This window comes from Pelodiscus sinensis, chromosome 15 (genome assembly GCF_052426305.1).
Source record: "Pelodiscus sinensis isolate ZL-2025 chromosome 15, ASM5242630v1, whole genome shotgun sequence".
Taxonomy (NCBI): Eukaryota; Metazoa; Chordata; order Testudines; family Trionychidae; genus Pelodiscus; species Pelodiscus sinensis.
The window spans coordinates 12,805,090-12,819,177 of record NC_143066.1 but is presented as its reverse complement, the minus strand read 5'-3'; the positions used below and the strand labels follow the sequence as shown (position 1 = coordinate 12,819,177).

Below are 14,088 nucleotides of genomic sequence, written 5' to 3'. Positions count from 1 at the left end.
ATATTTTTAAAAAAAGGTATGAGAGCACCAAAGCTACTATCCACCAGTCCCATCATAGCTTAAGGCAACAATATCCAAACAAGGAAATAAAACTTGTGTGGCATGTTGACATGAAACTATTTCTGAAGGCATTTTCAAAACTCAGTGCAACAATCTAATATCCTGATGCTGACATTATCTGAGGGATTCATTGCGGGTTTGCATATGTCACAGAAGGAGATCAATCTAGGACAGGGGTGGCCAACCCGTTACAGGCAAACAGCCAAAATAATTATGCAAAGAGCCAAGGGGTGGAGGCGAGTTGTTGAGCAAGAATAAAAAAAGCTCCCAGACGCATTTGGTCAAAAAATGACTGTTCCTTTAAGAAACACAGTTAGAGGCTTTTTGGCCACATCAGGCTCCCACCGGCCTCCACCATCCTGAAGATGCCATTTTGAATGGCTGCACCGGACGGCTCCTCTGCCCCGGTGAGCACGGGGAGCTGGGGCCATTTTCAGGGGCACGCGTTTGGAGGGCAGGGTAAGAGCCACATGTGGCTTGGCCACAGCTGATCTAGGAGTTCTTACATCAGTAGCAGAGCAAAGAGAATTGGCCTTGAGAATCTCTGAGGCTTGACTTTGCGTTCAGAGCCTATTGTATCTGTAGATATGAAAACGGCAGCAGGGGCAATAATGGTCTACATCCTTGCACCTTTTCATGAAGAAAGGGATGAAACAGCATCCAAAATTGCACCTGGAGCAGAATGGGACACAAGAAATGTAGAGAGAGGTGTTAGCCAGCACGCCAGAGCTCACATTTCATCCTGAGGCATGGGCGAGCCGGGCAGCTTCCCGGGGCGCCTACCGATGGGGCGCACGGCGTCCCTTACAGCTGCCATCAGGCGCCGCGCACCCGGCTCCCACAGCACCAGCCCCGCGGCACCGGCCAGCATCGCCTTTCCCCCCACGGCTGCGGGGCCCTGCACGCCCCGGCTTGAGCGCCAGCAGCACTGGCCCGGCCAGGCCGGGCAGTGCATGTGCCGTGTGCCCCGGGCTGCACGCCAGCGGCTGTGGCCGGCCCACACATGCTCTGTGCACCCTGGGGGGGGCGGGCCCACACCTCATGGGTGGCCCAGGGCACCAAAAGGGCTCGGGCCAGCCCTGGTTCCTATCCCTGCATTTAAAGGGGACATGCTGTTTTAATGCTGTTTTATTTGAAAACAATTTTTTGGGGCTTAAGTCCCTGGAGTCTTTTTTTTGTTTTGCTCAACAACTTTGGTCTCTCCCCCCCCCCTTTTATTCCCCCCTTCAACAGAATTTTTTGCAAGTGGTTATTTTTTTTGGGAGGGGGGAACGTTCAGTATTTTTGTTTCAACCATCTGGCAACCCTATTGAGATGTCATGGAGAGGTTTGGGGGAGCACCCAGGCCCACCCACTACTGCAGGTTCCGACCCAGGGATCCTAAGGCGGCAACAGCAACCGGTAGGGTTATTGCTGCTTTCAAACTGGCAGCTTTTCCCTGGGCCATTTCCTCCCCAAACAATCCCTCCCAGCACCCTTCCCTTGATACCTACTCATCACACCCACACAGCACTTCTACACCACAATTCCTTCTTCCTGTCCTTCACTCTTTTCCTTCCCCTTTTCTTGCCAGGGAGAGACCTTTTAAAGCAGCATCACAGGCCTTAATTGGCTGCAGCTATTTAATTAGCCTTTTGCTTCTAGCATGTTCTAATTGACCCCGGGTGCCTGCCTGATTATGCTGTACTTAGGTTTGGCCTTTTTTTATTCAGGAAAGAGAAAGCTGTTCACCCAAGCTCCAGCAGGCGTTCCCTCCACCAGTGTGTGGTAGGCAGCTGGTCTGGGTCTGTCACAGTGCAAAGAACATTTTTGTCCCAGTGGCATGGATGGAAAACACTTTGCAGAGAGAATATTCTCTATCTACTTTGAGACACGCTCCTGGGAGAATGTGGTTTTGAAGCATTCCACCAGGAGATGAAATGCTTCAGGCTGCCCTGGCCTACCCTGTGATAATGGGAACAGCTCATCATGAAAGAGGCTTAAAGTGGTTGCAGTGTTTACTGTTGGGGTAGAAGTTACATGGCCCTTGCTTAGCTGCCCACAGGAGATATTACCCACTGTTCCAGGAACTGCATGAGAACATGCTGTGATCTTATGTGGTTCGGGAAGGTTGGCAGGAAGGTGGACAGGGCTGTCTGCATTCTGTTTCAGTGACTAATGAGGTGGCAATGACAATTTAAATTCAGCTCTGACTTGCATTGAGAACAATGGGTATATCCTAATAAGTTCATAGGCTACATCTACACTGCAGGCTTGTTGCGCAAAAACTGTTTTGCACAAGAGTTCGTGCACAAAAGGTCTTGTGCAAGAGCGCATCCACACTGCCATGTGCTTTCGCGCAAGAGCATCCATGGCTGTGTGGATGCTCTCTTGCACAAGAAAGCTCTGATGGCCATTTTAGCCATAGGGGTTTCTTGTGCAAGAAACCCCTGTTGCCTGTCCACACTTCCTTCTTGCGCAAGAACTCTTGTGAAAGAGGGCTTATTCCTCATCAGGAAAGGAATAACTTTTGCACAAGAAGCCCTCTGTTCTGACGCTTTACTGTAAATTTACTTGCACAAGAATGCACATTCAGTGTAGACGCTCCGCAAGTTTTTGTGCAAGAACAAGTGTTCTTGCGCAAAAAGCCTGAAGTGTAGACGTAGCCATACAGAGTACAGGGGACTGCACTGACACTGGTCGTTGGGGAAAGGGGGGAAATAGCTATGTAGCTATTAGCCCCTGCTATAATATGTTTGTGGCGGAATGAACATTGTAAACCTTGTGCTAAAAGAATCTCTAAAATAAACTCAGTGCTCACCCAAAACAACACATGGCTGTGCAGAGAAGGAAGGTCAGTTTACCCATTCTGTGGACGACTTGGGTGGTAATGGGTTGGCGACAGCTTGGACATATTGTTCCTGCTGGCTTGCTTGTAAAGATTCCTGCTACAATGACTGGAGGCTGAGACACCACATAGACTGTTTCTAGGAAGAAATGAGAAAAGTAAAATGTGAATCAGAATTGCACCCATTATGCTCCACTGATTTTTCCCTTACCATTTCCCTTGCTCCCCTCCTCTCCTTCCCCCTCCCCTCCTCCGGCCAACCTATTCATTTCTATAGCAGCTTAATCAATCGAAATAAGAGCAACGCCATCTAGCTGTTCTATTCACAATCTATTCAACTCAAAGGTTTAGCTGTGTTTGAGTTCAAATGGACTGAAGTTTGCTTGGTATTTTTTTGTTCAGAATGACACGAGGAGGGGTGTGAATTCCTGGGAATGGAACCAAAATACTCTTTGCACTCTACAGTGAAACCAGCAAGTTCTGAATAGCTGTACTGCCCCCTCCCATGCTTTCTTGTGTACTGAAGCAGCATTGCAAAGGTAGCTTGACTTGATAAATGTCTTTCTATTTGGTATGGCAGAAGAGTGGAAACATTATTAGCAAATAATTCAGATTTCCAAATGAATTGCTTTGGCCTGGATCTGTGCCCCATTTCTGTTTTTCTGTCAATAATTACACAAAGAAGTTTGCTGGCATGGCAGCTATATCTGAAAAGTGAATTGTCAGAAATTGCTTCAGAATTTTAATGAAAAGCTCACTGAATTGCTAATCGTGAGCATTTGCACTAGAAATCTACATCTAGAAGTTACACTCAGCAGGTTTGGGAGTGGATCAGATGGTATGTTTCTAACATATGTGGTTTAGAGAGCTTGCTTTACAGATATTGACCAATCACATTGGTGATCTATCTAGTTCAGTATACTCTGTCCTACTGGGAAGTGCTAAGATCCAAACTGGCAAGAGTCCAATGTAAACCCATTGTGAATGCTCTTGGAATAACATCCCCCCCTCCCCTGAGAATGCTTCTTTCTTCCACCCATCAACGACTGGTTGGCTAGTACTTTGAAAAATGCAGGTTTGCATCCTGAATTTTAAAATAAAATCTATCCTAATGCAACTGTTCACGTGCTCTTTGATTAAGGCAATATCCTGAAACAATATTCCTCAATGTGGGTGGCAGGCTCACTTTGAGAAAGCCACTTTGTTTAGATAAAGGCTCTGTAGCCATGGAGCATCCCTGCTCCCATTGGCCCAGTCCACTGTTTCCAGCCAAGGGGCGCCATGGGGAGCTTTTGCTTGGTCCATATACTAAATCTCTGAGCGCCTTCAGGAAAAAGCATTTCTGGTACTTACCAACAGGGGTTGGTGGTTGCATGCATGAATATGGTGGGGCAGAAGGGCAACAATAATCCTCTGAAATTAGAAAAAAAAATACAATGATGCAGAAGCTTCTACCTCCAAGACACTCACTTGGAATCTTGGACAGTCACAGTTTGGAGAGGCGTTGCTATGCCATGGCTCGCAAGAGTCCTATCTCAGCTAGATGTACTACAAGATATGGAACCAATGACAACCTGAGGGAAGTCAGCCAGGGCCGGTTTGATGAAAGCCAAAAGGGACCTTTGCAGGGGCAGCCCGTGCCTATAGGCAAACTCGGCAGCCACCTAGAGCGCCAAGTTAAATGGGGTGCCAAATTCCCTGCCACCTCCCCTTCCTGTAATGCCTGGAGGAGGAGCGCTGCAGCTTCCCTGTGCCGCAGGAGGGGTGAATCAGCCCCGGCGGAGGAGCGTGGGGAGTTGGCCACAGGGGAGGGTCATCCCCTGCACTATGGGAGGGGGGGTTGGCCCCAGGAGAGGCGCGCGCCAGGTTCCCCTGTGCCGCCGGGGGGAGGGGGTCGTCCCCGGGGGAGGCACATGCTGGCTTCCCCTGCGCTGCGGGAGGGGGGGGTCGTCCCTGGGAGAGGCGCGCACCGACTTCCCCTGCACCGCAGGAGTAGGGGGTCATCCCCGGGAGAGGCGCACGCCGGCTTCCCTGTGGGGGGGGGAATCCTGGGAGGAGGTGGGTGCAGGGGACTCTCTCCCCCCACTGGCACTCTGTTCCCTCTCCCTATTCCTCTCTCCCTAGCCACAGAACTCCGTCCCCAGCCCCCCTCTCTCCAGCCACAGCACTCCATCGCCAGCCCCCCTCTCCCCAGTGATGTGGTGGTAATGGCAGTTAAAGCAGGACTATTTTGGATTTGTAATAATAAAAATTATAATTAACATTTGTAATGCATTTTATTTGAAATCGTACTGAAATATCGTCTAACTGTCAAGTACAAATCTATTCTGAAAATTTTGTGTCTCTATTTTAATCCAACATTGGTTGGACAGACAAACCGAATAATTATGCCTGTTTAAATAAATACGCTTAAAAAACATTAAATGGAAAATAGGGGCAAAATGTTTCCCAGTTTACCAAAAACCTCAGCCTATATCTGCCCTTGGGGAGCGGGCGCGCCGATTGCATGGTTTGCGTAGGGCGTCAGTTGCTGGCAGCTAGTCTAGCGGCAGGCTGTCCCTGGACCTCTGTAAGTATTGAGTCTGACCTCTGGTGGTATTGCCTAAGCCAGAGAACTTCCCCCAGTAATTTCACTATCACTTCTGTTGGAGCTACAGCTGAGATTTTTAGAAAGTGCTGGAAAACCCACCATATCCCTAACTGAGTTGTTCCTGGAGCTAATCATCTGTTCTGCTTAAAACCGTGTTCCTTATTCCTTGCCTAAATTTGTCTCATTTCGGCTTTCACCCATTGGACCTTGCCGTGCTTTTTCTTGTTGTTTTTGCTAAATTAAAGAGCCACCCACTATCAGAAATCTCTCGTGCATTTGTAGGTCACAATCAAAACATCGCCTGTTTAAGAAGAATGTGGCTACAGCTGACCCAACACTCAAATCTCTGCAAGAGCACAAAGCACTTGAACTATCTGCCTATAGGTTTGCCAGCTCAGCTTAACTGATGATTTATAGAACCAAATACTGGCCAGCCTTCCTGCGACTAGGGCAACAAAGGATGGTTACTGTCTCTGTGGTACTTCCTGTTCACATCACTTCCCCCAGGCAAAGTGTGTAGTCCAGAGGCATAGTCTGTCTATATCTCTTGGCTCTCTGACCCTGCACTGTACTTTGACTGTACTGGTCCTGCTCAAGGAGCAAGGTCCTACTCTGGCCAACACGTGTTAGCCTTTCTAGAACTAGCCCATCCCAATGCCAAACAGCAGTGCTGGGAAGGGAAGGAGGAGAAGAAAGCGCAGTGTTGGCAAACACCATCAGCACAAGGACACATGACCCCAGGTTAGATCCTGGGCTACAGTTCAGAAGCAAATGGCACAGCTCAGGACGGGGAATGCAAAAATGTTCAAAGCCTCCCATTTCCTTCATGCTGGGCCAGCTGTGTGCCGGGTTACTCCCCAGGCATCAAGCCTGGAACCTGAGCCCTCATGTCCTTCTATGCCTCTGGCAGATTCCTCCATTGATGCTTTAGAGCCACTGCAGCACAAAATTTGGGGCAAAGCCTGACTAGTCTAAGGCCTGCTCTACACTGGGAGTGTGTCTAGACTACATGGCTCCATCGACGGAGCTATGTAAACTAGTTTACTCGACATAGTCAATGAAGCAGGGATTTAAATAATCCCTGCTTCATTAAAATAAAAATGGTCGCTGCGCTGTGCTGACAATCAGCTGATCCAGCACAGCGCGGCAGTCTAGACACGGCCTGGTCGACAAGGGAAGCCTTTGTCAACCGCTCCGGTATGACTCTTGAAACTTTAATTTCATTTCCTATGTGGCTAGCATGACAAGCAGAGCTCAGAGCAGGCAGCGCACCCGAGCAGCACACCTGACCATGAGCTCTATGAATTCCTGGGGGTACAGATGAGCACCAGCATAGAACATGCAGGAAATCCCGTAACTCATTGCTGTATGGGGAGAGGAACCTGTTCTCACAAAACTACAAACCAACAAAAGCAATACAGATATCATCTATGCAAAGACCTCAAAGGGCATGGAGGACAAAAGATATGCCAGAAGTGCCCAGTGAAAATAAAGGAGCTGAGGCAGTCGTACTAGGAGACAAAGGAGGCAAACGTACAGTCTGGATCATTGCTGCAAACATGCCACTTCTATCAGCAGCTACATGAGATCCTGGGTGAGGGGGGACCCGACCAGCTCCCCTATCCAGTACATAGATTTCTCCAAAGACACTCCTCTGGCAGCCTAGGGCAGCAGTGTGGAGGACAGCAGAGATGAGGAAGCGGCGAAGGAGAATGGTCAGCAGGTGTATGGGACAAACAAAGTTACTGAGAGCCAAGAACTTTTTAAAACCTTGGAAACAATCCCCTCCTCCCAGGACATCTTGCAGTCAAGCATTGATCCCAGGGAGGGCAATTCTGGTGAGTTCACAATTTTTATATTGCTACAAGTGCATTAAGGTTACTGGGTGTGATCTGTGGCGGCCTGTGTGCCTACACAGCAGAGGGTCTCTGGGACAGCTTTTTAACATGTCTGAAGATGGAAAGGGAATCCTCTCTGCACATCTCCATAACACTCATAGAGGTTCTCTTTCATCCTTTTCACAAGGTTTCTAGGGAGGCCTGCTTTATTCCAGTCTCCATGGTAGCACACCTTTCCACACCAAGCCAGCAGGAAGTGGTCTGGCAGCATTGCAGCATAAGGTCCAAATTCAGTCAGAATCTACTCCCTACGGGTTTGTCTAGACTACATGCTTCTGCTGACAGAGGCATGTAAAATAGGCTACCCAACATAGTCAATGAAGCGGGGATTTAAATATCCCCAGCTTCATTAAAATAAAAATGGCTGCCGCGCTGTGCTGGCTCAGCTGCTTGTCGGCACAGCACGCGAGTCAAGACGTGGATCTGTCGACGGGACACCTTTGTTGACTGCTCCCTCATGCCTTGTGGAACAAGGTTTACAGGAGCGGTCGACAAAGGCATTTCCTGTCGACTGATCCACGTCTTGACTTGCGCGTTGTGCCAATGATCAGCTGAGCCGGAACAGCGCGGCAGCCATTTTTATTTTAATGAAGCTGGGGATATTTAAATCCCCACTTCACTGACTATGTCGGGTAGCCTATTTTACATGCCTCTGTCGGCAGAGGCATGTAGTCTAGACATACCCTATCACTCTGTGTGATTCAGAGAAGACTGATGTTTAACATGGCAACCTGGATAAAGCAGGGGACACTATTAGCTGATGCCTTTGCAATAAATCCGCATTAGCTCATCCCCAATGAAGCATGGCTTGAGCCTTGCCCTGCCACTGCACAAATCTGAAGGTGAAATCTAGGGATGACATGTTCAAGGAGCAACTGCTATCCACCCTTTTGGACAGGGAGCATGTAAGCAAGTGGAGGAATACGCTGCTGGAGGAGATGTGTGCGGAGCATGAGGACAGGAGAGCATGCAGGGAACTGGAAGTAAGGAATAAGAAGAGAGTCTTGTCATCAATGGCCGATGTGCTGGGCCACATGGTGGCTTTCCAGGACACCTACATGCACAGGCAGCAGTTCCAGTCCTTGCAGACCAAGATGCCCTCCTCACTGAGGCTATGTCTAGACTACAGGCTTTTTGCGCAAGAAGCATTTTTGGAAGAGTTCTTCCGAAAGAGCACGTCCCCACAGAAAAGCACATTGAAAAAGTGATGCGCTTCTGTAAAAAAGAGCATCCAGACTCATTGGATGCTCTCTCGCATGAAAGGCCACCCAGAACCACTTCAGCCAGGGCTTTAGGTCACCAGATGCTTCCGAGTGCTGGTGCCGGAGCCTTGCAGAGACACACGCTTAAAGGATTCTCCCTGGACAGACGTTTCTGTGCTTCTGCTGTGTGCTGGCTACCACTTGGAGGGACAGCAAAGCTCTCGCAGTGCCTGCTGTGGTTGCCCTGTTCTTTTTTGAATGCCGCAGCTTTTCTCTTGGTGCCATGGAGCCGGAGCTGCCCCTGGGCATGCGATGGCCCCATATGGCCATGCTGCAGTTTTTGCAGCACTTTGTTCTAGCTGCCTTCCTGGTCCTGCAGAACCTGGACCCTGGATCAGGTGCAGCTCCTTATAGTAGGGGCAGGTGTGGGGTCCTGCCCCTGAGTGGGAGCTGCCGTCTGTGGCCCAGACATATCCCTGGCGGAGCTCTTTTACTTTACTCCAGACCTGTTCCATGGTCCAGGGTGGGTGTCTGCGCTCCGCCAGGGAGGTGACTATCTGGCCATAAATGTCGGCCAGATAGCCCCTGGGGCTGCTTCCTGTGAGGGCCAGGGAGATCGCAGGGTGCTTCAGGGGCAGACATGGCTTTGGCAGGGAAAGCTGTGCAGTTAACTGCTGCTCTCTGTTTGACTTCCTGCCATGAGGCTTGTCCAGGGTGCCTGCAGCTTTAAGAGGGGCCAGGAGACAGGAACTATAGTGTTGTGATTGGATTGTATGGAGTGGCCACCAGGACACCTGTGCTTTTTCTTGGATGCCTCTTCTTGCGCAAAAAAAAACCCTCCTCCCCATCCACACACGCCTTTTTGAGAAAGGCTTCTTCCTCATAGAATGAGGACTAGCAGTTGTGCAAACCCCCCTCTGTTCTTTCAGTTTATTGTCAAAAGAAAGCGCTTGCAGTGTGGCCATAACTCAGGTTTTGACAGAAAAACGGCTGTTTTTCCGACAAAACTCTGTAGTCTGGACATAGCCTGAGTTCCATGGTCTCCTCTCTCAGGGGCCCTCGAACATGGGGAGAAGTCAAGGGCAGCCTCACAGTCAATCCTCAGGGATGAGTCATGAAGCAAAAGGCTATCCTTCTTGCAACTGCACTCATCCCCCTCCCCTCACAGCTGCAGCTCCCACCCTGGAGTCCTTTTCTGTCCCTGCTGCATTCCATAAATAAAAACATGTGATATCTGAGCAACAATCTCTTTATTGCTTGTGTTGAAGGGAGGGGGGCAGTTCACAGGCAAGCACACTGAATGCAATGGCACCTTGTTGAAAGCAACGTGCATCACTCTTACAACTGGCCACTCATTGATTTGCACTGTGCTCTCCTTATTGCCCTGGTATCTGGCTGCTCAGAATCCCTGACTAGGTGCTATACCTTGACCCCCACCCTGCCAGATAACTTCCCCCTTATTTTCACAAATATGGATCACACAGTAGGCTGCCACAACAATGGGAATGTTGCATTTGTAGAGATCTAACCTAGTCAGTGTACTTTGGAACCTTCCCTTTAAATGCCCCAAAGCACATTCTGAACTTGCTCAGCCTGTAGTTGAACTGCTCCTTACTGAGTCCAGGCTGCCCATATACAGTTTGATAAGCCATGGGAACAAGGGGTAGGCTGGGTCGCCAAGGATCACAAGTGGCATTTCAATGTCTCTGAGGGCAATTTTCTTATCTGGGAAAACAGTTCCAGCTTGCAGCTTGCCAAAGAGGCAGTGTAACCATCACTGGGCAGATTTGAATCTGGAATCTCTGAAGCTAATATAGGAGCCTCTACATTTGAACTATAAAGCCAGCTGGCTCCTATACCAGGTTCAGAGGTCCCAAGTTCAAATCCGTCTGGCGGCAGTTACAAGTCAGGGCTCATCCAGGCTCCCCCCCCCCCAACCAAAGTGGGGTCACCCAACACCAGCTTTGGCGATGGATGGATGGACCTGGAACCCTTGAAACAAAGGAAGGATAACGGGGGGCCCAGATTGTTGGGAGGTTGGGTGCCTCCTACAGTGGATAAGGCACCTGCCTCCAGAACCAGAGTTCAAGCCCCACCCACCCTCGAAGCACCAGGCTCCACAGGGACAGAGCCAGCACCCTTGGGACTTAGCAAGGATAAGGGATCTCATCTAGGTCTCTGAAGCTGGGGACACACTTCCTCAGCTAGGGGAAGCATGAAATCCCCACAAGTCATGTGGTTCACTGTCCCATGCAGTAGCACCTGCACTGCAGCAGATAAGATCAAGAAACCTCTACAAGCTAGCCTGAGAGCCAGCTAGCTTTATAGCTCTAGCTGGTAGAGGCTCCCATACTAAGCTTCAGAGGGCCCACGTGCAAATCTGCCTGCTGGCAGTTACAGCAGGCATTCCTACAGATGTGTGCATCATGCACATGCACCTTTCCTGACCGTCCCATGTTGATGTCAGTGAAATAGTTCTTGTGACCCTGCAGTACCATCCAGAAGTACCCCTGGGCTGTGTCTAGACTGGTAAGTTTTTCCACAAAAGCAGGTGCTTTTGTGGAAAAACTTGCCAGCTGTCTATACTGGCTGCTTGAATTTCCGCAAGAACACTGACGATCTCATGTAAGAAATCAGTGCTTCTTGCGGAAATACTATGCTGCTCCCGTTTGCGCAAAAGGGCCAGTGTAGACAGCTCAAATTTGTTTTGCGCAAAAAAGCCCCGATCGCAAAAATGGCGATCGGGGCCAGTCTAGACGTAGCTCTGCAGTTTATATACTCCTGGACAAGTTGGTCAGATGCTAAGGTAGGGATGTGTGTTCCATCTATCACCCCACCACAATAGCCATATTAGAAGGGTATTAATGACCTTGGCTACTTGGATCATGACAGCCCCCACTGTAGATTTTCCCCAGTGAAAGAAAGCTTCAGGAAACTGTCCTGTGAATAAAACTGAACTGGATCTACCTGACTCCCTCCACTTAAAGCTGAGTGGGAGATTTAGGGCTGTCCTACACAAGATGTTACTGGGTAGCAAGACAGGGTGTGAATCTACATTGCTGGCTGCTTGCTGCACAGTAATGTCCCAGTCTGACCAACCATTTTCTGGCCTTCCAGCTTCTCTGCACGTGCCTCAATTTGGTGCCCTATTTGTATGCCCCCCCCAATGTGTGAGGTTGGTGGGACACAGAACAACCCAAACGTCTCTGTTCTTACAATGGACATACAGTTTGTCAGTAGGATGCCTCATCAGAACCCCGTACAGAAGCCCTTGGGGTTCTCCAGCTAATCCTCTTTCCCTTTGCTGCTGGCCTGTGCTGACAGTCATACCATTGAAAAGCTAGCACTTTGAGGGTGAATGGCTTCTCTCTGGGGCTGCTTCTAGACTGCAGACTTCTTTCAGAAGACGCTTTTCCAGAAGAGATCTTCTGACAAAATTTCTTCTGAAAGAGAGCGTCCGCACTGCCAAAGCGCATCGAAAAACCGATCTGCTTTTTCAAAAGATAAACATATGGGACAGCACTGAGAGTGAATCATTCCCAGGTATACAGTCCAGCTGCAAAAGTGCTAATGTAGGGAGGGGAACTCTGGGCAGCAGTGGTGGTCAAGAAAAGGTCAGTTACGTGGCACATTATGTTACAATCCAAGGAAGACACTTGCCTGGGTTTGATTTCATGGGCATGGACACCTCCTAACTCCCAGCACAGTGCAGAATCTAGCATTTTGGAGCGAGGTTTTTTCCATAGTGAGAACTGCCCATTGGTACTTGCAGGATTAGCCATCAAGAACACTTTCTGAAAATTCAGCAACAAAACCCACCTACCTTTTGGTGCATAGGGCGCTGCGTTAGTTTCGAATACAGCCATAGGAACTGTTACCGCTCTCGTCTCACAAGTCATCTCTCCAGTTTGCCTGCAAATAGTAGCACAAAGGAAAATTGAACTGCAAGTAACATTCAGCCCACAGTGCTCTGTTAAGGACTTTCCCTGGTAATCCAGCTCCCAGAATTTCCAGCCTTGGCTCTTTGAATTTGCATTTGAGAGAGAAACTAGAGTGCCCTCAAGAGGATGGCATCTTTATATGATAAATTCCACTAAACTCTCATTATATTTAATGATGATGAGGGGGAAATATACACCCTCAGTTTTAAAGGATTTTGGAGTTTGTGTGGTGACAAAACAGGTGAGGTTGCATGTTCAGAGCACGGGGCTTTACATGAAGAATGCCTGTTTTAAGCCCCATCCTGACCCTAAAAACCCTGTAGCCTTGGCCCAGCCTCCTAATAAATAATATAACATATAGAGATATCCCTACTCATAGAGCTGGAAGGGACCTTGAGAAATCATTGAGTCCAGTCCCCTGTCCAAATACCATCCCTGATAGCTTTGCCCCAGATCTCTAAATGGGCCCCTCAGGGATTAAGCTCACAAACCTGGGCTTAGCAGGCCAATGCGCAAACCACTGAGCTATCCCTCCCTCCTATAATAAAGAGCTGTTTATATTAATTAACTCCGTAATGAAACTGAGCCTGATTCATCAAATGAGTCACACCCAGGCAGGGGCAGATGACCGTTTTGCGGGGCCCTGGGCAGCATAATTCCACGGGCCCCTCCTTTGCCACGGCTCATGTGCAGTGACGCCATGCGCATGCGCAGCAGCGCCACGGCGCATGCGTGGAGCTTTCTGAAGCGCGGGGCCCGGGGCGGCCACCCCGTTCACCCTACCCTATATCCGCCCCTGCACCCAGGTATATACCTTCCAACTTCTAAATTCCAAAAGAAAAAGAAATACACTCTCTCCATGATCAGTAATGGGTTTCTTTAGATTAGAATGTGCATGGATTACAGCTAGTTCTAAAGTTCTTATAGGAAGCTGTGCAAAGCTGTGGCATTCGAACTGCTCATTTGATAAGTCAGGAAATTCTCTCTAAAATTACCTCTAACTTATTTGCTGAACAGAAAAAAGGGAGAGGGGAATAACTCACAGTTTGTGACAAAGCAAAGCCTTCTCATATTAAAAAACCCCATTGTCTGAGCTGTTCCTTGTCAAAACCTAGAAGAAAATCTAATGTGTCACTGGAACACATTTTTTCCCTTCTCAGCAAATACTGTGTTGAACTACCATCCCTTTCAGGAGGGTTAATGTACGGCACACATTTCTGACTTCAGTGTAATTGTTCACTGGAACAAATTAGCAAGTGTGGTTAATTTGCCTTCTCTTGGATTCTTTAATGCAAGGCTGGACATCTGATTATTTTGTGTTTTTGTTTTGAGGATGCTGAAGTCAAACCAGCTGTAGTAGGGCTACAGGCAGCAGTTGCTGGGTGAAATCCATGGCTTGTACTGGAGGTCAGCGGTGATTGTAATACATGTCTCTGGCTTTGTAACAGCCCCTTAACTCTGGACAATTTCTCAGATCCTTTACACTGAACATGCTGCATTTTTTCATTAAATGGGTGAATGTTTTTCCATTTGGCCAAGAGATGAGCACTCCTTGCTGGTTTATGAAATT

General features: G+C 48.8%; 1 protein-coding gene across 2 annotated transcripts in view; it reads right to left on the bottom strand.

Annotated features, from left to right (window-relative positions):
• Window positions 1–336: 336 nt before the first annotated feature.
• Window positions 337–14,088, bottom strand: part of LITAFD (LITAF domain containing) — a 31,274-nt gene continuing 17,522 nt past the window's right edge. Inside the window, exons 2-5 of one of the 2 annotated variants that reach the window (XM_014574342.4) lie at window positions 12,401–12,489; window positions 4,241–4,300; window positions 2,904–3,026; window positions 337–732 (exon numbers count right to left, since the gene is read on the bottom strand). In XM_014574342.4, the coding sequence (XP_014429828.1) occupies window positions 695–732; window positions 2,904–3,026; window positions 4,241–4,300; window positions 12,401–12,476 (297 nt within the window). In that variant the 5' untranslated portion in view covers window positions 12,477–12,489 and the 3' untranslated portion in view covers window positions 337–694. Of the gene's footprint in view, window positions 733–2,860; window positions 3,027–4,240; window positions 4,301–12,400; window positions 12,490–14,088 lie in introns of both variants that reach the window. The other variant, XM_089782277.1, reaches the window with a different exon arrangement.